General features: G+C 42.0%; 2 protein-coding genes across 2 annotated transcripts; both read left to right on the top strand.

Moving 5' to 3' along the window:
- Positions 1-202: 202 nt before the first annotated feature.
- Positions 203-11,582, top strand: LOC311026133 (collagenase 3). Its single transcript, XM_084029488.1, has 10 exons — positions 203-336; positions 5,370-5,617; positions 6,736-6,884; positions 6,956-7,081; positions 7,577-7,738; positions 8,873-9,002; positions 9,113-9,249; positions 9,330-9,489; positions 10,355-10,455; positions 11,406-11,582. The coding sequence occupies exons 1-10, from the start codon at positions 208-210 to the stop codon at positions 11,522-11,524; spliced, it is 1,461 nt and encodes a 486-aa protein (XP_083885614.1). The 5' UTR covers positions 203-207; the 3' UTR covers positions 11,525-11,582.
- Positions 11,583-13,005: 1,423 nt separating this feature from the next.
- LOC311026138 (collagenase 3-like) lies at positions 13,006-16,027 on the top strand. Its single transcript, XM_084029499.1, has 10 exons — positions 13,006-13,159; positions 13,325-13,572; positions 13,651-13,799; positions 13,994-14,122; positions 14,392-14,553; positions 14,663-14,792; positions 14,895-15,028; positions 15,124-15,283; positions 15,373-15,476; positions 15,566-16,027. Exons 1-10 carry the CDS (start codon positions 13,061-13,063, stop codon positions 15,673-15,675), a joined length of 1,425 nt encoding a protein of 474 aa, XP_083885625.1. The 5' UTR covers positions 13,006-13,060; the 3' UTR covers positions 15,676-16,027.
- The last annotated feature ends 5,016 nt before the right edge of the window (positions 16,028-21,043 follow it).

Below are 21,043 nucleotides of genomic sequence, written 5' to 3'. Positions count from 1 at the left end.
GCAATGTTGTTACCCATAAACTACCCCACATCCAGGTGTCTGGTGTTTCCCTGAAGACCCTGGTTTGCATGGGACCATCTTGCTGTTCTTGTTGGGACAGGAGCACTTGCATATAATAAACAGGTGGTCGCCACCGCAGCTGCATCGGTAGCTACACATGGCAAAGACAGGCTGACTCACTGAGACTCCTGCCTGACAAACATGAAGATGCTCTGGCTGACCCTGACTTTTATGACGTCTGGCCAGAATCTTGTCACAGCTCTACCTCTCCGAGCCACAGACCGGCCTACACGAGCCCACGCTGGGCCATCGAAGGCTGACCAGGAGCTCGCACAGGTATTTACCACTTAATACACTGGATTTGACTTACAGGTCTATGTGCTGGGAGGGTGTTGTTTTATTTATGGGAGAGCCCAACGACAGTGATTAGTTATTTGTTAGTTCAGTTTAAATGCTGGATTGAGATAAAAGCTTCTTAGGTTATTGTTTAACAGCTGATAGATAGATAGATGTGTTACTGCTGTATAGAGCTGCAGTTCTTTTCTACAAATCACCACATGGCAACAAAACAAAACTGTTGAACTGGTTTTATATATTTATATTTATAGTTTAACTCCAAAATTTCCAGGAATCAGTTCTTGACCTTGTTTGGTTGGAAGCAGAGACAGTTATGTTACAGGTCCACAGCTTCTTCCCGTTGTTGTCTTATAATATGCAGCATTGATTCCTTATGATGATCAGATAATGGGACACGTTTTGATCATTGTTGAATTAGATAATTGAACTGAAGTTCAGTGTGATGCGTTATAATAATATGATAATGTGTCTGCCTCATCAGTCTGATGAGACTCAATACCTAAAAAGGCAATAACAACCGACACCTTACCGTGGTGGAGGGGTTTGAGCACCTGAATGATCCTAGGAGCTATGTTGTCCGGGGCTTAATGCCCCTGGTAGGGTCTCCCAAGGCAAACAGGTCCTAGGTGACAGGTCAGACTAAGAGCGGTTCAGAAACCCCTTATGAAGAAAAACCATAAAAGGAAGTGTACGTCGCCCGGATTGGCGTCACCGGGGCCCCACCCTGGAGCCAGGCCCGGGGTTGGGGCTCGCAGGCGAGCGTCTGGTGGCCGGGTCTGTGCCCACGGGACCCGGCCGGGCGCAGCCCGAAGGAGCGACGTGGGCCCGCCCTCCTGTAGGCCCACCACCCGCAGGAGGGTCCATAAGGGGCCGGTGCGGTGGGATTTGGGTGGCTGTCCTGGGCGGGTGCCCCGGCGACCCAATCCCCGGACGGTGACTCTAGCCATGGGGACATGGAATGTCACCTCACTGGGGGGGAAAGAGCCTGAGCTAGTGCGGGAGGTAGAGCGCTACCGGCTACAGGTAGTTGGGCTCACCTCCACGCACAGTCTGGGCTCTGGAACCCAACTCCTTGAGAGAGGCTGGACTCTCTTCTACTCTGGAGTTGCCCGCGGTGAAAGGCGCCGAGCTGGTGTGGGCTTGCTTATAGCCCCCCAGCTCAGCCGCCATGTGTTGGAGTTTTCCCCAGTGAACGAGAGGGTCGTCTCCCTGCGCCTTCGGGTCGGGGATAGGTCTCTCACTGTTGTTTCGGCCTACGGGCCAAACGGCAGTGCAGAGTACCCGGCCTTCTTGGAGTCCTTGGGAGGGGTACTTGAGAGTGCTCCAACCGGGGACTCCATTGTTTTACTGGGGGACTTCAACGCTCACGTGGGCAATGACAGTGTTACCTGGAGGGGCGTGATTGGGAGGAACGGCCTCCCCGATCAGAACCCGAGTGGGGTTCTGTTATTGGACTTCTGTGCTAGTCACAGTTTGTCCATAACGAACACCATGTTCAAGCATAAGGGTGTCCATCAGTGCACGTGGCACCAGGACACCCTAGGCCGGAGGTCAATGATCGACTTTATGGTTGTGTCATCTGACCTCCGGCCGTATGTCTTGGACACTCGGGTGAAGAGAGGGGCTGAGCTGTCAACTGATCACCACCTGGTGGTGAGTTGGATCCGCTGGCAGGGGAGGAAGCTGGACAGACTTGGCAGACCTAAACGTGTTGTGAGGGTCTGCTGGGAACATCTGGTGGAACCCCCTGTCAGGGAGGTCTTCAACTCCCACCTCCGGGAGAGCTTTGACCAGATCCCGAGGGAGGCTGGGGACATTGAGTCCGAATGGACCTTGTTCTCTGCTTCCATTGTGGACGCGGCTGTTCGAAGCTGTGGCCGTAAGGTCTCCGGTGCCTGTCGTGGTGGCAATCCCCGAACCCGGTGGTGGACACCGGAAGTAAGGGATGCTGTCAAGCTGAAGAAGGAGTCCTACCGAACCTGGTTGGCTCGGGGGACTCCCGAGGCAGCTGACGGGTACCGGCAGGCCAAGCGTGCTGCAGCGCGGGTAGTCGCTGAAGCAAAGGTTCGGGTCTGGGAAGAGTTCGGGGAGGCCATGGAGGAGGACTATCGGTCGGCCTCGAGGAAATTCTGGCAAACCATCCGGCGCCTCAGGAAGGGGAAGCAGCCCTCCACCAACACTGTTTACGGTGGAGGTGGGGAGCTGCTGACTTCGACTGGGGATATCGTCGGGCGGTGGAAGGAATACTTCGAGGATCTCCTCAACCCCACTGACACGTCTTCCATTGAGGAAGCAGAGGCTGGAGACTCGGAGGTTCATCCACCCATTACCCGGGCTGAAGTCACCGAGGTAGTAAAGAAGCTCCCCGGTGGCAAGGCACCGGGGAGCTTCTTTACCTTGAGTACCTCAAGTCTCTGGATGCTGTGGGGCTGTCGTGGCTGACACGTCTCTGCAACATCGCGTGGCAGTCGGGGACAGTGCCTCTGGACTGGCAGACCGGGGTGGTGGTCCCTCTATTCAAAAAGGGGGACCGGAGGGTGTGTTCCAACTATCGGGGGATCACACTTCTCAGCCTCCCCGGGAAAGTCTATTCCAGGGTACTGGAGAGGAAAATTCGGCCGATAGTCGAACCTCAGATTCAGGAGGAACAATGCGGTTTTCGTCCTGGCCGTGGAACACTGGACCAGCTCTATACCCTCTGCAGGGTGCTCGAGGGTTCATGGGAGTTTGCCCAACCAGTCCACATGTGTTTTGTGGACTTGGAGAAGGCATTCGACCGTGTTCCTCGTGGCATTCTGTGGGAGGTACTTCGGGAGTACGGGGTCGGGGGCCCTCTGCTAAGGGCTGTTCGGTCCCTGTATGACCGGAGCAGGAGCTTGGTTCGCATTGCCGGCAGTAAGTCAGACCTGTTTCAGGTGCATGTTGGACTCCGGCAGGGCTGCCCTTTGTCACCGGTCCTGTTCATTATTTTTATGGACAGGATTTCTAGGCGCAGCCGTGGGCCGGAGGGGATCTGGTTCGGGAGCCACTGGATTTCATCCCTGCTTTTTGCAGACGATGTGGTCCTGTTGGCTCCTTCGAGCCAGGACCTCCAGCATGCCCTGGGGCGGTTTGCAGCCGAGTGTGAAGCAGCCGGGATGAGGATTAGCACCTCCAAATCTGAGGCCATGGTTCTCGACCGGAAAAAGGTGGCTTGCTCCCTCCAGGTCGGGGGGGAGTTCCTGCCTCAAGTGGAGGAGTTTAAGTATCTTGGGGTCTTGTTCACGAGTGAGGGAAGGATGGAACGTGAGATTGACAGGCGGATCGGTGCAGCGGCTGCAGTAATGCGGTCGTTGTATCGGTCCGTCGTGGTAAAGAGAGAGCTGAGCCGAAAGGCGAAGCTCTCAATTTACCGGTCAATCTACGTTCCTACCCTCACCTATGGTCATGAACTTTGGGTCATGACCGAAAGAATAAGATCCCGGATACAAGCGGCCGAAATGAGCTTCCTCCGCAGGGTGGCGGGGCGCTCCCTTAGAGATAGGGTGAGGAGCTCCGTCACACGGGAGGAGCTCGGAGTAGAGGCGCTGCTCCTCCACATCGAGAGGAGCCAGTTGAGGTGGCTCGGGCATCTGTATCGGATGCCCCCTGGACGCCTCCCTCGGGAGGTGTTCCAGGCATGCCCCACCGGGAGGAGACCCCGAGGAAGACCCAGGACACGCTGGAGTGACTATGTCACCCGGCTGGCCTGGGAACGCCTTGGGGTCCTCCCGGAGGAGCTGGGGGAAGTGTCCGGGGAGAGGGAAGTCTGGGCGTCCCTGCTCAGGCAGCTGCCCCCGCGACCCGGTCCCGGATAAAGCGGAAGAAAATGGATGGATGGATGGATGGATGGCAATAACAACGGGAGATGTGCCGTCTGCTGTGTCAGCAGATCTCGTGGTGACTGGTGATTAAGTCGGGAGAAAAAAGCAGTCAAACTATGAGAGTAACTACTGACACAACAGACGGAGTCACTAGTCACAATGTTTGCCAAGTCAGACATATTTCAGGAGTGCCTGTCGATTCTTTGAAATCAGCTTGATGTTGGATGACCTCAAATTCTGCAAATTTTAACTTCAGCATTTTCAGATAAATCCTACTTAGGGCTTTCCCACATTTGGATATTTGTCAAATTTTATACATTGAGTAAAATATTACCTTTTTTTTTTACCAATTTTCTTTTTTTTATATATTGGTGTCATCTTTAAACTGAAGGGTGAATCAGTATGTGGACAGCGACTGCTTTCCTCAGGTGGACTTCTAATAATAATGTAATAGGAGAACTTTATTATTTATTAACATTTTACTTCCTTGTTGTTGTCTTCTTTTTTAAACTTGGGTTTATGTAGAAATGCAATCATCATATTATAGAGGTGATACAGTAAATATCTGACCATGGAGATAACTGTACACATTTCGGTATCTGCAGTGATCTGAAGTCTGTAGGCCAACTAGCCTACTGCCCCAGTGTTGTTGAAACCTACAATTACATGGCATACATATATGTATAAAATTACAGTACAGGAACATTTGCACTGTCATTAGAAGTTTGAAAAAATGTTTGGAATGTTTACTGTAAAGACTGAGACAAGGTAAGGCAAGTTTTTTGTCAAGCAACTTTCAACAACATAGTACAGAAATGCAAAACATATTAAAAAAAAAACACTATAAAAGAGAATTTTTTTTCTAAAGCAATAAAATATTTTGATATTTATTAATATTTTACAGAGCAGAACAAGATATAAACATGTATAGACCTCAGTTAATTCTCATTCATAATGAAACATCTCATGGGAGTTGATTCTGGGGACCATCTCAGGCGTCTGGCAGCAACAGATAATGAAATGTTTTTGGACTCTAAACCATTCAGTGCTTTATAAACCAACAGTAGTATAGCAAAAAAAAAGAAGAAAATATTCAATGAAACACAGCGTCGAGCTCAGCATACATTCATTACCTTTTAGTTGACTGCAGTTTTGCAATGATCTTTTCAGGAATATCTACGGCACTATGGCTACAAGTCAGAGAGACAGAAGAGGACTGCAGACACAAATGCAGCTGCTGATTGGACGACTGGAATCTGTGCTGAAGTCCAGAAGATGCAGCGCTTCTTTGGTTTGCCTCCGAGCGGCGAGTTGACCAATGAGACACTGGCAGTTATGAAGAGGCCGCGCTGTGGTCTGTCAGACATGGAACCATTTGGAGAGACAGTTCGCTGGAAGAAGAGCACCCTCAGCTACAGGTTAGCAGCACGTCCCATAACAGACAAACAAGGAATGTGTCATTATTTACATGCGACAAACAACGAGAACCAGAACAAAGAAACGTACAACAAACTTAAACCGAGACAAACAAAAATGAAAAAGGTAGATGACTTGCAGATTTGTGTTCATGAAACCAGCATCGGCCTGATTCCCATTTAGCATGGAAGGCTTAAAGGTTGAGTAGGTGATTCTATTCAGAAACACTTTCTGTTTCTGTTCCTTGAAATCCTCATAACATACCGATAGCAATGAATAGAATAAATGCTCCGACATAAAAAAATAATAACCTGTGCCCGTGGCAGGACTGTAAAAACCCTGTCCAATCAAATAATCGGACGGCCTGTCTGTCTGTCAATACTTATTCCTGATTGCGTGCTCTCTGCCGATCTCGAACTCGTTTGGCGTTCTGTTTCGGTTGGGCAATGCGTTCAAGGTCAAAATATCTGTGGATTTTCCAAATTACCTACTCAGCCTTTAATATGTTATGCGCTTATGATATTATTCTGTATATTTTGAAGAGTCACTTTTGTGAGGAAGATGTGTTAATTAGCTCTGAGTTTGCAGGGGAAAGCTCTTCCAAAAAACATTCACTCCTGCTGCCTTGTTTCTAGACCAAGTGGGGAAAGGTTATTGTTATGAAAGATGTGTTGAAGTGCCCTTTTCTGCCCATGTGTGGAAGTGAAGTGATTTCTTGTTAACTGTGAAATCTTGGTTTTTCCAAATGGGGGTCTATTAAAGTGGTGCAAAAGGGGTGTGTGTGATTTGGTGAAATTTCAACCTGGCTGCTGTGATTGTTGGTGTGTTTTTTTAACTGTCCTGTGCAAGTGATTTATTACAATCAGCAACACCTTGAGCAAGTGATGTGGAGTGTGTGTTATATGCAATATGAGGCCGATATGAAACGTATTGCGAAATATGTTCTAGATTCAAAAATGAAATGTTGAACTTTAATTTTTTTTCATGAAATGGGTTCTTGGGGACTCTGTACAAAGTTTCTTGAGCCATCCAGCAATAGTTATTTCATTCTGGACGAAATTGTTGGACCGACATCCAAAGACCCATGAACTACCAAACCCATTCCGTCTTCTATCCTCAGGATCGCTGGGTACAACCTTCCCATCTCAACCTCTAAGGTTCACAAAATCTTCAGGGCAGCGTGGAAGCTCTGGTCCAACGTTACACCGCTGAAATTTCGCAAGCGGAAAAGAAAAGAGGCCGACATCGTCATCTCCTTCAACAATGGCGGTGAGCTTTAAAGAGACACATGACATCAAGGTTTTCTTGAACAGAAAGTTTAACTGCACTGTTTGTTTTAGACCATGAAGACGGCTCACCTTTTGATGGCACAGGAGGAATCCTGGCTCATGCCTTTCTGCCTGGGTTTGGTATTGGTGGAGACGTGCACTTTGATGCTGATGAAGACTGGAGTTTTAATTCTACTGGTACTGATGTAGACATTCAAATCTCACACACCAAAACAACATTTAGAGAAGTTTTACTCTTTTTTTTTTACATTTTGAGATTTGACCTGACTTATGGCAGGAATGTGTATGAGCGTGTTTTTTAATGTCCAACTATTCTTTTAAATTGGGAACAGACATTAAAAATGTACTTCATAATGATAAGTCTGAGCCAGCGGCTAGCAGCTAACGGTGGTAATAGCATGAAAAGGTGCAAACAATGGCATAGATTTTGCACACTTTTTTTGTGGCAAAACTGACCTGGAAAGTAACCACATTTAGAATAGCCACGGATTCACACTATCTGCCCAAATGAAAGACTGTTAAGAGATATATTGAGGACATATCACCACAAATTTGAGGTGACAAGTCTGAATTTAAAAGAATGGATTTGAGATTGACTAGCAGCCCAGTAGGCCTGACTGAAGTCCTTTCCCTCTCACTGATAACCTCACAAGGCTCATGTTCCTGCTCCAGGTTTCAACCTATTTGCTGTAGCAGTCCATGAATTTGGCCATGCACTTGGCCTGGCGCACTCTTCTGATCCTGGAGCTATCATGTACCCATCATACAACTTTGCCCCCGACTATGAGCTTCAACTTTCCTTCCGCGATGTCAAAGACGTTCAACACCTGTATGGTGAGTTAAGCTACTTGGATTCAGAAAGGTTGCCGATTTATTTTTTAAAGCATACAAATGGAAATACATGTGAAACACTGTGACTGCATCACAACATACTGTAAAACATGCTACATTCAACACAACCTCATCTTTACCTTTGCTTCATTCCCAACCTGGGACTTGTATTCACTGTACAGACATGTACAGTATATCAGATAGTTATTGTGTGTATATTTACACCTCAGTTTAGTTAAATGCAGAAAGTGAGTATGAATACACATAGTGACACATTGTGACAAACAGTAATTTGTCTAGCTGACATGTAGGTGTGTTTTTGCTCCCACAGCAGAGTGTGGGAACCAGCTCTCCAGAGTTAAAAACCACAACATCCTCTCTCTAATGTTACATCATTCATCTGTTGAAATGTGTCTCTTATGTTGATACATAAGAGAGTCGGTAGCATAATAAAATAATTGCACAATGGTAACATCACGTTAACATTCATTCTTTTATGTAAGCTTGCTAATGTAAATTACCATATTATGTGACAAAAGCAGCTCATAAAGAAACGTGCTGGCAGAATGGACAACCCATTGGTTTCATTATGTAAACCTAACTACGTAGTTATTTTTGCACTCAACCATGATGTTTTTAACCCTAGCTAAGTGGTTTTGTTCCCTAAACCTAATGTTCGTTGTAGCGTAATGTTGTAATGAAAGAGATAAATGTGCTGCTGGCACAAATGATACTTCCAATTGAAATAGTTTTAAAGTTGTGCTGAGCAAAACAAAAAAAAATTGAAAATCCGTGTCCATATAATTAGTAATAAATATTTTGTGACTTACGGACTGCTGTGAGACCGTGACGAAATGGAATGGAGTGTCATCGTTTGATATTACCATAAGGCCACTGACCAAGCAGCCATATTTAAGAATTTGGGAATGAGAACAGGCTTTTTTATTAGACTTCTGTGACTGTGGATTGAAAATTCTTTGATTATTTGTAGATGACATATTATTGTGAATAACAGTATCCTTGCATTTTTAAGGCAGTTTTTATTTGAAAAGAAAAAAACGAGCTGGGTACATTTCAAAGGGTACAGTCTTATTGTTTTTGGCAATGCAACTTTTAAATGGTTTATGTTGTCTGCAGGTATTGGTCCCAATTTTGCTTCACTATTCTCAAAAAAACCTCCTCCAAGAACACCTGACAAATGTGATCCAGATCTGTCCTTTGATGCGGTTACAGAATTACAACAGGAGGTCCTGTTTTTCAAAGATAGGTACGTAAAGTGTCCCAGCATGTCAACATTATGAAGGCTGACAGACTTGCTTTTCACCTGGCGGCTGCTTGCATACTGGACAAAACAATAACAATGTCATGCTTTTTCAGATTTATGTGGCGCAAACATCCTCAGTTTGATGAGACAAGAATCACCCTGATTAGCAGTCTGTGGCCGGACAGTGTACCTCCAAACTTGGACGCTGTCTATCAGAATGTGGAAAGGAATGCTAATGTGTTTTTCAAAGGTAAAATTAAGTAATATTACCCAAGTGGATATGAAACATAGCGTACCTGCAAATGTGAGACAGAGGTGTTTTTGTTTCAGGTCGTCAATACTGGGTGATGAGGCAGTTAAAACTTGAGGATGGTTTTCCAAGAAACATCTCGGACTTCGGCTTCCCCTCCAGAATTAAATCTGTAGATGCTGCTCTTCACTTCAGAAATGACCGCTACACTGTGTTCTTTACTGGTCATGAATGTTGGAAGTATTTAAGATCCTTTCCCTTGTCCCTTCTTCTGGTCGTTATGCTATGCCTTATATTGAATGCATTTATGGGTCTTAAATGGTGCATGGCTATCAGCAATTTGGATAAAAATGTGTGTGTGTGATCAAAATAACGAAGAGCTAATTCAGTGTCTGGGATGTAGCAGGTTTTATGTGTGGGTGAATTATATGGATAGAACCTGAATCTCTTCAATGAAGATAAATGGGCAGTACTTTGTCAAGTGTAAAGTAAAGTAAAATTAGGCCTATAGATGCTGCAGTGGGGACTTATTTTTTATAGGCCAGCCCATAGATTAGCATCCCTCAACAAAAAGCCAATGGAATTTTCCTTTAGGGTAATTATAATACTTAATATAATCTCCACTTTTATTATTGTTGACGTGTGAATGCAATAGCAGGAATTTTATCACTTATGTTAAACAGGGTCACGTGGCTTTACATCACCACCAATAAGCTAAATGGCTTTGTTGTCTTACCACTTTTTAGAAACCGCCATATGAAGCTTAAAAATTCATAAATGCAGAATTGTCTGATGTATTTATATCACAAAACATATTGTTAATATTTATTAATGTTATGATAACCAAAGACCTTATTTCAGTTGTTGAAAGGACTTCATATTGCATTAGCTCTATGCTTATTATTATGTTGTGCAACTTACACAACTTACACATTTCCTGTGTGAGAAATGGCTTACTGTCAATGGCTTTGCTATTTCTCATCCAATGTGGGTTTTTGGTTTCATCAGAATCAGCAGGCACTGCAGTTTACCATGTTACAAAACATTCTCCCAAGATAATGAAAAAAAAAACCTCTACCGTGTTTTCTTTGTGTACTTCATGTAGGTACAATGAGCAGCAGAAGAAAATGGAGGAATCAGTGACACTTATAAAAAAACAGTGGCCGGGGATTCCAACTCCCATAGATGCAGCTGTCTTCTATGAGGGTAGATACATCACCTTCTTTTTCTGCCTTCAGCTTCATGAAAGGTGCTGCACATTTAACACCATGATTTCATTTTACATACAATTTCAGAAAGAAAGCACTTCTTGTCAGATAAAGCAAGAAAATTACTTGCAAGCAGGCCAAGGGGGACCAAACATAAAGCCTATGGGAAGTTCTTTGCTGGCAAAGAATGAAAAGTGTTCTCTCTTTTTTGCTCCAGTTAACAGTTTGGCTGTTGCATTCTGTATAACTTCAAGGCCTTGCCACTCAAGAATTTGTGGAAGAAAGAGTTGTAATAATCAATTCTGGAGAAATCAAAAGCATGAATAACGTTATCCAAGTCAGAGAATGAGATATTAACCATAACAATCAAAACCTAGATTATAATGAAATATAACTACAGAACTACATATTGGGAAGTTTAAGACAGGGGACCATGTAATAAGATTCATCATTTGAATCTGATGATGTTCTTCATTGAGGTGGAGGAAGTTATTAGACATGCATTTGATCTTGTTTTTAAGGATGTCAGACTGGCAATTTATCCTAATTACAGTTGCATGTCATCGGCATACTGTGTGTGAAAATAAATTGTATAATATTTATTATTCGGCCAAGTGAAAGCATGTATGTACAAAACAGAAGGAGGCACAGGACAGAGCCATGAGGCACTCCATGGTTCAGGAGGCAGTAAACTATGTGAAATGACTGCTAGACAATTAGGTAGGTAGACAGACAGGTAGCCGGTTCAGTCATTTGACTTGGGCAGAATTAAATTATTAGATAGGCTCATTAGAGCTACAGATAGGCAAGCACAGATTTCTTCTTTTTTGTTTTTGCTGTCGGGACAAAAAGAGAATTACAACAATGAACCATGAATGGTCACGTATGAGTTTGAGCACTGAGCTATACATTTTATGTCTCACATTAATGCATCTTCATTCGCAACAGGACTTGTGCACTTCTTCAAGGGAAACATCCACTATACGTTTGACTCCAACTCCAAACAAGTGATGTCCACCAGCCCCACTAACGACCTGCTGGAATGCAAGAAGAATGAGGACAACTAATTACCAACGGAGACAAGATAATTGAAGGGAAAGCGTTTCATGGAACTCAGCGACGATAGTGCTCAGTATTTGCTGTGTGTTATACATGTGTTACTTTATTTAGCAATAACCACAATGCACCTCATAACTAACTAACAGTGTCAGTGTGCCATAAAATGTTGTAATGATGGCATTGTACCTTCTATCAATTCATAATTTTCGTCATCATTGTTTAGTTGTGTTTGATTTCATGGTTGATGTATATGTTTTATTCAAATATTGCTGCTGGGTGTGGATGTTTTTTAGAGTATAGCATTTATTGTGCATTTCTTCCCCTAATGTCTTTCTATCTGTGTTTTGAGTGAAATGTGAGTATGTTTGAGAAAATAAAAAATTGCAGAGTTTCATCTTGACAAGTGAAACATTTTTCTCTAAGTGCTTCTTATTTGGTTTGTGTCAAGTGTTTTGAAAGTGGAAGTAAGTAATTGAAACGTTTCAACAAATTGAAACATATACGCGGGTGTTTCTTCATAATGACATGAGGTAACGTGTGTTTGTTCACACTGTCTGAAAAGAAGCAACAGGGTGCTGGCTGATGGAGTTTTACATTTAAAAGCTCAGAGTATTGATGGAGAACAAATGGGCATTCATACAAAAACATAAAATATTAAAATAAAATAAAAAAATGTCAAACTGCTATAACCTCTCAGAGGAGAAAAACACTGCTCAGAATGCATCAGTGACTTTGAGAATAAAGGGAAACAGATAAAGAAAAGTTTGTTGCCACACTAAACATGATTTTTACATTTAAATACCTATTTTTTGGTAATAATAACAAATATGGTTATCTTTTTGGTCCTCTTTATTTGTTTATTTGTCTTTGTAATTTTAATAACAAACAAAAAAATGAACACAAATGATGGTTCTTTGCACGTCAATTTGCAAACTCAAACATTTCTTTCCTTCAACTTTAACAAACAAATGGCCAGCTCCATTTGTTCTGGAGCTTTCAAACATACCACACAGCCTTCTTCAACAAATTAACTCTGTGCATTTTAAAGGATTTCTGTAATTTGAACTATCGAGGAACATCTGGATCCAGATAAAACTTCAAAGTGTTGATATCTTCTTTTATTTGACTTTCTTTTGTAAAACATGTTTTTATGATATTATGTCAATTTTTAAAACTGTTGAAAACTGAGAATTTATGGCAAATAAAACACATTTTAAAAATTAAATTGGCAAGTGAATCTGATAAAGACATAAAAGAGCTTTTTATGGTACATTAATATCATTGTTGTAATCTAAATTTCTTGAAATTTTTTCCAGGTATAGTCTGTTACATGTAACAAATGTGTTGTGTCATTATAAGTTTCTTGTTTTTTTTTTTTTTTTTTATGGGTGTGCAATCAAAGCACAAGTTCCTCTCGTATCCATAAAAGGGTCATTGAATTATTGACTGGAGGACGTAGTTGCTCAACACGCCCTGTCCTCGGCCTACATAACAGCCTCCTGCAGAACAGAAACACAAGTTAGGGGCACAAGTTGCAAGTAAACATGAAGACGTTCAACGTGTGCATCCTACTGAGCCTGGCGATCACAGTTTACGCTGTGCCAATATCACAGCTTACTGGCCAAGATATGGATTTCGCAGAGGTTTGTAGGCCTATTCTGGATTTTTCTTCTGCGTTCTTTCTTGCTATTTTATTGTGAAGTGTGCATTGACACTTCAACGTTCAAGGTCTTGTGAATAGCTTACTGCATTTTAACAAACATAAAGTGCATTATATATGTCTATAAGTATCTCCTGTTCACTTGCAGAGCTATCTGAAGAATTTCTTCAACCTAACGGAAGAGAAAGGTCCGAGTATCAGACGGGGGATGAGCCCGGTGAGCATGAAGCTGAGTGAGATGCAGAGATTCTTTGGTCTGGAGATCACTGGGACGCTGGATGCTGACACCATGGCGATGATGAAGAAGCCTCGCTGTGGCGTTACAGATGTCAAAATCGCCCGTTTCTCCACGTCTGGAAGTAACTTCAAGTGGCAGACGAACAGCCTGACCTACAGGTGACTGATCTGAAGAGAGGTACTGTGTGAGAGATGAATTGTATTGAGTCTAACTAATAATATCCTGAACCGTTACAGGATAGAGAACTACACACCTGACATGTCTATGTCAGAGGTAGACGACTCCATAGACAAAGCACTGCAGGTTTGGGCCAAAGTCACTCCTCTGAGATTCACAAGGATCTACAGTGGCACCGCTGACATCATGATCTCCTTTGGCCGTCGATGTGAGTACAGAATAACTTTTCCCGTGTCTTTCCGGGTTGGTTGTGATGTCCCATAAAGCATCTTTCCTTTAACTCCATGTGTTTTCCGTGTCTTGAATCACTGCTGCTCAAATATGCTGATTTGTTGTTTGGTTTGGTTTTGTCAAATTTGTTTTTTGTTTGACAAACTTGACACAAGTATGTTCTTGTTCCAGCACATGGTGATGGTTACCCCTTTGATGGCCCTGATGGTACTCTTGCCCATGCCTTCGACCCCGCCCCTGGCATTGGAGGAGATGCTCATTTTGATGAGGATGAGACCTTCACTTTCCGCTCAAACACTGGTAAGTTTGTTCTCTTTTACCCACTAACTACTGTCTGTTCATTTTCACGTGGTATAATCACATTAAAGGAACTGTAACCAGGCTGCAACCTGAGAAGTGAAGCCAATGCAGAGTTTCTATCGAGTATATCTAGAATAAGCAGGCGGTACAAACGTTGGGAGGAATTGGATTTGATCATTGAAAAGATTTTCTCGCAACCTTCTCTAGCTCTGTGCAGAGCTGAAGTTGCAGATTGATTGATGGATGTACGTATGTGTTTTCTGCTCTAGGCTACGTCCTCTTCGTGGTGGCTGCCCATGAGTTTGGCCACTCCCTGGGCTTGTCTCACTCTGGTGATCCTGGTGCTCTCATGTACTCTCTGTACAGATACAGAAACCCTGACACCTTCGTTCTGCCCAGGGATGACGTCAACGGTATCCAGTCTCTCTACGGTCAGTACTAACTGGCTGGATCATCCACGCCTGTTTGCATTCGTTGCACTTGACCAAAATCTCTGATAATCTTCATCATCTTTGAAATGAGATTCTGATTTTCCTCCAGGTCCAAACCCTGATAAAGATCCCTTTGTAATTGACCCTGAGCCCCCCACCACCCCTGATGCCTGTGATTCCACCATGGTGTTGGATGCTGTTGCCAGCCTGCGAGGAGAGATGCTCTTCTTCAAGGACAGGTATCAGACTTACTGTACAGCGAAATGCTAAAACAACAGAATCCAAAGCCTGTTACGATTGTTTATGGTCTGGGTTATGCAAATGATCTTGTGTGTTCCCAGCTTCTTCTGGCGGATTTTACCTCAGAGCAACAGACCTCAGCAAACTGTCATCACGGACTTCTGGCCCAATGCCCCTGACAGCGTTGATGCTGCTTATGAAAGCCACGAGACAGACAGTGTCTTATTATTTAAAGGTATCCTTCCTTTCTTAGTCCTGACAGTATTTTTGTGAAGATTTTAACCTTCACAAGTATATAGTGAATATACTTCTCTGTTACTGTCTATACAGATCAAACAGTGTGGGCTTTCAGTGGCTATGATCTTAGGCGTGACTTTCCAAAGTCAATTTCCAGTTTTGGTCTGCCCGCAAGTGTGAAGAAGATCGATGCTGCCCTCTATGACGTGGAATCTGGCAAGACTCTGTTCTTTGTGGGCAGCGACTACTACAGGTGTGTTCAAATGATGGTGAAATGAATTCAGGTGGCTAATGACGGTTTACAAATGTAGATTAACATAATTACTGTCTGCGTTTCCTCAGCTATGATGAGGCCAGAAACACCATGGACCAGGGTTTCCCCAAGCGAGTGGACGAGACCTTCTCTGGCCTGTCCGGCAAGGTGACCGCAGCTTTCCAGCTCAGAGGTGAGCAGCAGTCCACGTTTTTCAAATCACAGTTACAGAAATGAGAAAACTTTTTCCCAGAAACTAACCTTGAATTAATCGCTTTGCAGGTTTTACCTACATCTACAGTGGACCCAACATGTTTGAGTACAGTCTCAGGAGCGGGAAGTTGTTCCGTGTGCTGAGAAACAGCTACTTCCTGCCCTGCAACCAATTCTAGACCAGTTCACCTGCTCACTTCCTCATAGCTGCAACCAATGAGAACGAAGGCCCCATAATATTTCCATAATATTGTAATACTATATCTTATTGTTGCGTATATACTACCTGAGATCAGCACCTTATTTGTTTTATCTTAGTTTATTTCAGTCACAGGTGTTATTTAATGTCATTGTTTTTCTTTTGATTTTGTGTTTATATATTTAACATTCTTAAATTGCATGTCTTCACAGTTTTGTATACCACTGTGTCAAAACACATGAATGTATGAATCTTAATATATATTTTTAAAATATGACAAAGCGAAAAGTAATTGGCACCATGAATTAGCAAATAAAACTTGTTTAAAAAGATTTCTGAATCTGTTTGTCTCTTATTTAGCTTTTACAGATTTAAAGTTAACAACCTGTTTTCCATGCTGCTTCTGCATCTCAATAAGACCGAGAGTAGAGTATACGTATATGAGTATATGTAGAAAAATAAACTTGATTCTATAGTTGGTGAAATATATTGATCATTAAAAATGTGTTATGCAATAGTGTAAAGTATGTTTTCATCAATAGGAATTAGAAAATAATGTGGTAATATATACTGTACATTATATATGTTTATAAACAGTTGACAGACAGACAGACAGACAGACCGATAGATGAAAAAAGGTCCACAACCAAAAGAATAAAATACACATTTTTATTTAACAAGGTTGGGGAACTGGAGTCACATACTCAAAGAAAAGAAATGATATAAATCCTCCCTGGACAGTGGAAAGCGGCAACCAAAGTAGTCCTCCCAGAAAAGGGGGATAAACAGCAACAAAAGTAGTCCTCCCAAAAAAGGGGGATAAACAGCAACAAAAGTAGTCCTCCCAAAAAAGCAACAAAAGTTAGTCCAAACGAAAAAGCAACCTCCAGTACTGAGGGGAAAGGAAAGTTCTCTAAGCAGATTCATGTCTCCGTTGCCTACTCTTGCTTACGCCTGTCCTCCTACATCACTGGTCTAGGGAAGTGTAGCACACTTCAACCCTTCCAACCCCTCCAGGTGCATGCCGTTGCCTTTTAACAGCCGTCCCCTCGTTACTCACATGCAGAGCAGCTGTACCAGGTATCAAGGCCGTAGCCAGGATTTTTCAAATACCGAGGTCAATCCCAACTCAACCCTCAAAACAAAAGTCCTCCTGGCCTGAACTGCCCCCCTGACCCACTCCAAGGTCAAAAAGAAAGAAATAAGCACGAATAAAACAGATCAGTGTGGCTAATTACACTTTTATTTTCAGTAATAACTAACATGTTGAACTTCAACGTTCATTTTGTCGTTGATTGAAAAGGAAGAGGTGGAACATCAAGTGATGCTGAACATCTGGTATAGCTCTGCATCTGGTATAAACAGTCATGTAATTCTGACGTTAAGTGGATGAACATGAGGTTTTATATTAAACTGTGTGAGAGAGAAGGTTTTAACTTGATTATCATTAATTAACTGGAATGAAAATTCATGTCTTGAAATTCCTTAACATCTGTATATGGCTGGCCTTGCCTATACTACTGTGTGTGTTTTATGTGTGTGTGTGTGTGTAGAGAGAGAGAGTGGATTGGGAAGGGGGGGGGGGGGGTGGGGGGAGTGGCCCCCTTGGTTTTACATCCCTGCACTGCTCTGCTCAGTTGCTTATCACCCTGTTTCAATAATTCCCAACCACAAACCAATGAAATAGTGTTAAGTTGGGATATGTTTGGGTATAGTAAATTTAATTAATTGTTGACAGATGTAAATTAGTTGTTAGATATTTTGTATCGGCCTATTCATGTTCCTACGTGTGTGTCATAGACCCTGTTCCCCTGGCCTGTGATTGGTTCAGTAGCCTAGTAGTTGTGATTGTTTGGTCGCTGTCATGGTGATGAAGCCGGCTAGTTAAGAAAGTAAACACTGAAAAGTACGTCTCCGTTTCTCCGTTTGATTGTCCTGTGTACCTGGCTGAGCATCAAGAAGACATACCACCACAACGAACCCGAAATTCACAGAAGAATCTTTTATTTTAAATCACATCAAACAGTCGCACCAATCAATTGTAAAGTGTCTGCATGGAGCGGACCTGCTGACAGAATGTGCAGCTGACAGTGACGATTTCCTCATCGCTAAACCTGTGCCACCATCTGATCTGATCCTCCCTCGTTCGTGATGACGGGTCTCCTGGACATTCTTTGTGCTTTTCCTATCTTCATTTCTATCGTGCGCGCTCGCCCCCGGTCGGCATAAAAAAATGAATAAAAACAATATCTCGTGAGAAAAAAATAGACTTGTCGCGAAGACAATGAAATGGAAACATTGTAATAATACCTGCGACCACGCTCTATAACAGCTGTAAAAGCTGTACCGCTATACTTATTTTCCCTTGGTTATGGAAGGAAAAAAAAGTCAACTTTTAAAAATTGGAAAGTGAAATCAGTGAAAAAAAAATGCCGAGGACATGACCTCGGTGTCCTCAATGGTAGCTACGGCCTTGCCAGGTATCTCTCCACTTGGTGGCAGAGGAAGATGGCATGGTCTGGAGCACGCAATTGGGAAAGTAATTGCCATGGGAAAGTATCTGATTGAAGGCAGATAGGCCTACTTTCCCCCAAAAAAGCAGAAGAAAATGGAGGAATCAGTGACACTTATAAAAAAACAGTCTTCTTTTTCTGCCTTCAGCTTCATGAAAGGTGCTGCACATTTAACACCATGATTTCATTTTACATACAATTTCAGAAGGAAAACACTTCTTGTCAGATGAAGCAAGAAAATGACTTGCAAGCAGGCCAAGGGGGACCAAACATAAAGCCCATGGGAAGTTCTTTGCTGGCAAAGAATGAAAAGTGTTTTCTCTTTTTTGCTCCACTTAACAGTTTGGCTGCTGCATTCTGTATAACTTCAAGGCCTTGCCACTCAAGTATTTGTGGAAGAAAGAGTTGTAATAATCAATTCTGGAGAAATCAAAAGCATGAATAACGTTATCCAAGTCAGAGAATGAGATATTAACCATAATAATCCAAAATTAGATTATAATGAAATATAACTACAGAACTACATATTGTGAAGTTTAAGACAGGGGACCATGTAATAAGATTTATCAATCAAATCTGATGATGTTCTTCATTGAGGTGGAGGAAGTTATTAGACATGCATTTGATCTTATTTTTAAGGATGTCAGACTGGCAATTTATCCTAATTACAGTTGCATGTCATCGGCATACTGTGTGTGAAAATAAATTGTACAATATTTATTATTCGGCCAAGTGAAAGCATGTATGTACAAAACAGAAGGAGGCACAGGACAGAGCCATGAGGCACTCCATGGTTCAGAAGGCAGTAAACTATGTGAAATGACTGCTAGACAATTAGGTAGGTAGACAGACAGGTAGCCGGTTCAGTCATTTGACTTGGGCTGAATTAAATTATTAGATAGGCTCATTAGAGCTACAGATAGTCAAGCACAGATTTCTTCTTTTTTGTTTTTGCTGTTGGGACAAAAATAGAATTACAACAATGAACCACGAATGGCCACGTATGAGTTTGAGCACTGAGCTATACATTTTATGTCTCACATTAATGCATCTTCATTCCCAACAAGACTTGTGCACTTCTTCAAGGGAAAAATCCACTATACGTTTGACTCCAACTCCAAACAAGTGATGTCCACCAGCCCCACTAACGACCTGCTGGAATGCAAGAGGAATGAGGACAACTAATTACCAACGGAGACAAGATAATTGAAGGGAAAGCGTTTCATGGAACTCAGTGACAATAGTGCTCAGTATTTGCTGTGTGTTATACATGTGTTACTTTATTTAGCAATAACCACAATGCACCTCATAACTAACTAGGAAGTGTTGAATCATGCGGTGTTACAGTGTCAGTGTGCCATAAAATGTTGTAATGATGGCATTGTACCTTCTATCAATTCATCATTTTCGTCATCATTGTTTAGTTGTGTTTGATTTCATGGTTGATGTATATGTTTTATTCAAATATTGCTGCTGGGTGTAGATGTTTTTTAGAGTATAGCATTTATTTCTGCGGTTCGACCATCTCATCACTGTGACAACGATCTATTATAGGCTATATCTATAAAACACAAATGTTTGCTTATTTATTAAAACACATTAATTATCTCTGAGTGTCTGCATTTAGTGACATTGAGCAATATACCTCAGACAACACATTTCTTCAGAAATGACTGTCTCCTCTGTGTCCATTATTAGCTAACAGTGTGTAGATTTCCTCAAACACCAATGACCAAAGTGATTGTATGTTATTACACACACACCTGGATGGAAAATAACCACATGTAGACTTACACAGCTCCATCAAGCCAGTACAACACCCGTGGATATGCTGTAGAATAAACTGACTATAATGTTTTAAGATGAGGCCCAAATGAATGAATACATAATTTGTACAACCTGACCTATCAGAAGTTTTAAATTGTTTTGCATTTAAAAGCTCAGAGTATTGATGGAGAACAAATGGGCATTCATACAAAAACATAAAATATTAAAATAAAATAAAAAATGTCAAACTGCTATAAACTCTCAGAGGAGAAAAACACTGCTCAGAATGCATCAGTGACTTTGAGAATAAAGGGAAACAGATAAAGAAAAGTTTGTTGCCACACTGAACATTATTTTTACATTGAAATACCTATTTTTTGGTAATAATAACATATATGGTTATCTTTTTGGTCCTCTTTATTTGTTTATTTGTCTTTGTAATTTTAATAACAAAAAAAATTAACACAAATGATGGTTGTTTGCACGTCAATTTGCAAACTCAAACATTTCTTTCCTTCAAGTTTAACAGACCAATGGCCAGCTCCATTTGTTCTGGAGCTTTCAAACATACCACACAGCCTTCTTCAACAAAAGAACTCTGTGCATTTTAAAGGATTTCTGTAATTTGAACTATCGAGGAACTTCTGGATCCAGATAAAACTTCAAAGTGTTGATATCTTCTTTTATTTGACTTTCATTTGTAAAACATGTTTTTATGATATTATGTCTATTTTTAAAACTGTTGAAAACTGAGAATTTATGGCAAATAAAACACATTTTAAAAACTAAATTGGCAAGTGAATCTGATAAAGACATACAAGAGCTTTTTATGGTACATTAATATCATTGTTGTAATCTAAATTTCTTGAAATTTTTTCCAGGCATAGTCTGTTACATGTAACAAATGTGTTGTGTCATTATTAGTCTCTTGTTTTTTGGGGGGTTTTTCATGGGTGTGCAATCAAAGCACAAGTTCCTCTTGTATCCATAAAAGGATCATTGAATCATTGACTGGAGGACGTAGTTGCTCAACACGCCCTGTCTTCGGCCTATATAACAGCCTCCTGC

Source organism: Eutrigla gurnardus (genome assembly GCF_963514095.1).
Source record: "Eutrigla gurnardus genome assembly, chromosome: 15".
Taxonomy (NCBI): Eukaryota; Metazoa; Chordata; class Actinopteri; order Perciformes; family Triglidae; genus Eutrigla; species Eutrigla gurnardus.
The sequence above is the reverse complement of the archived record's forward strand: the minus strand, read 5'-3'. Positions and strand labels throughout refer to the sequence as shown.

What these genes read in the sequence shown, in the direction of transcription:
- LOC311026138 (XM_084029499.1), top strand. Translation starts at nt 13,061, where the DNA reads ATGAAGACGTTCAACGTGTGCATCCTACTGAGCCTGGCGATCACAGTT. An exon ending in ATGCTCTTCTTCAAGGACAG is followed by an intron (nt 14,793 to 14,894) that starts GTATCAGACTTA and finishes GTGTGTTCCCAG; the next exon opens with CTTCTTCTGGCGGATTTTAC. An exon ending in CGCAGCTTTCCAGCTCAGAG is followed by an intron (nt 15,477 to 15,565) that starts GTGAGCAGCAGT and finishes ATCGCTTTGCAG; the next exon opens with GTTTTACCTACATCTACAGT.
- LOC311026133 (XM_084029488.1), top strand. Translation starts at nt 208, where the DNA reads ATGCTCTGGCTGACCCTGACTTTTATGACGTCTGGCCAGAATCTTGTC. An exon ending in CATCTCCTTCAACAATGGCG is followed by an intron (nt 6,885 to 6,955) that starts GTGAGCTTTAAA and finishes TGTTTGTTTTAG; the next exon opens with ACCATGAAGACGGCTCACCT. An exon ending in ACTGGTCATGAATGTTGGAA is followed by an intron (nt 9,490 to 10,354) that starts GTATTTAAGATC and finishes TACTTCATGTAG; the next exon opens with GTACAATGAGCAGCAGAAGA.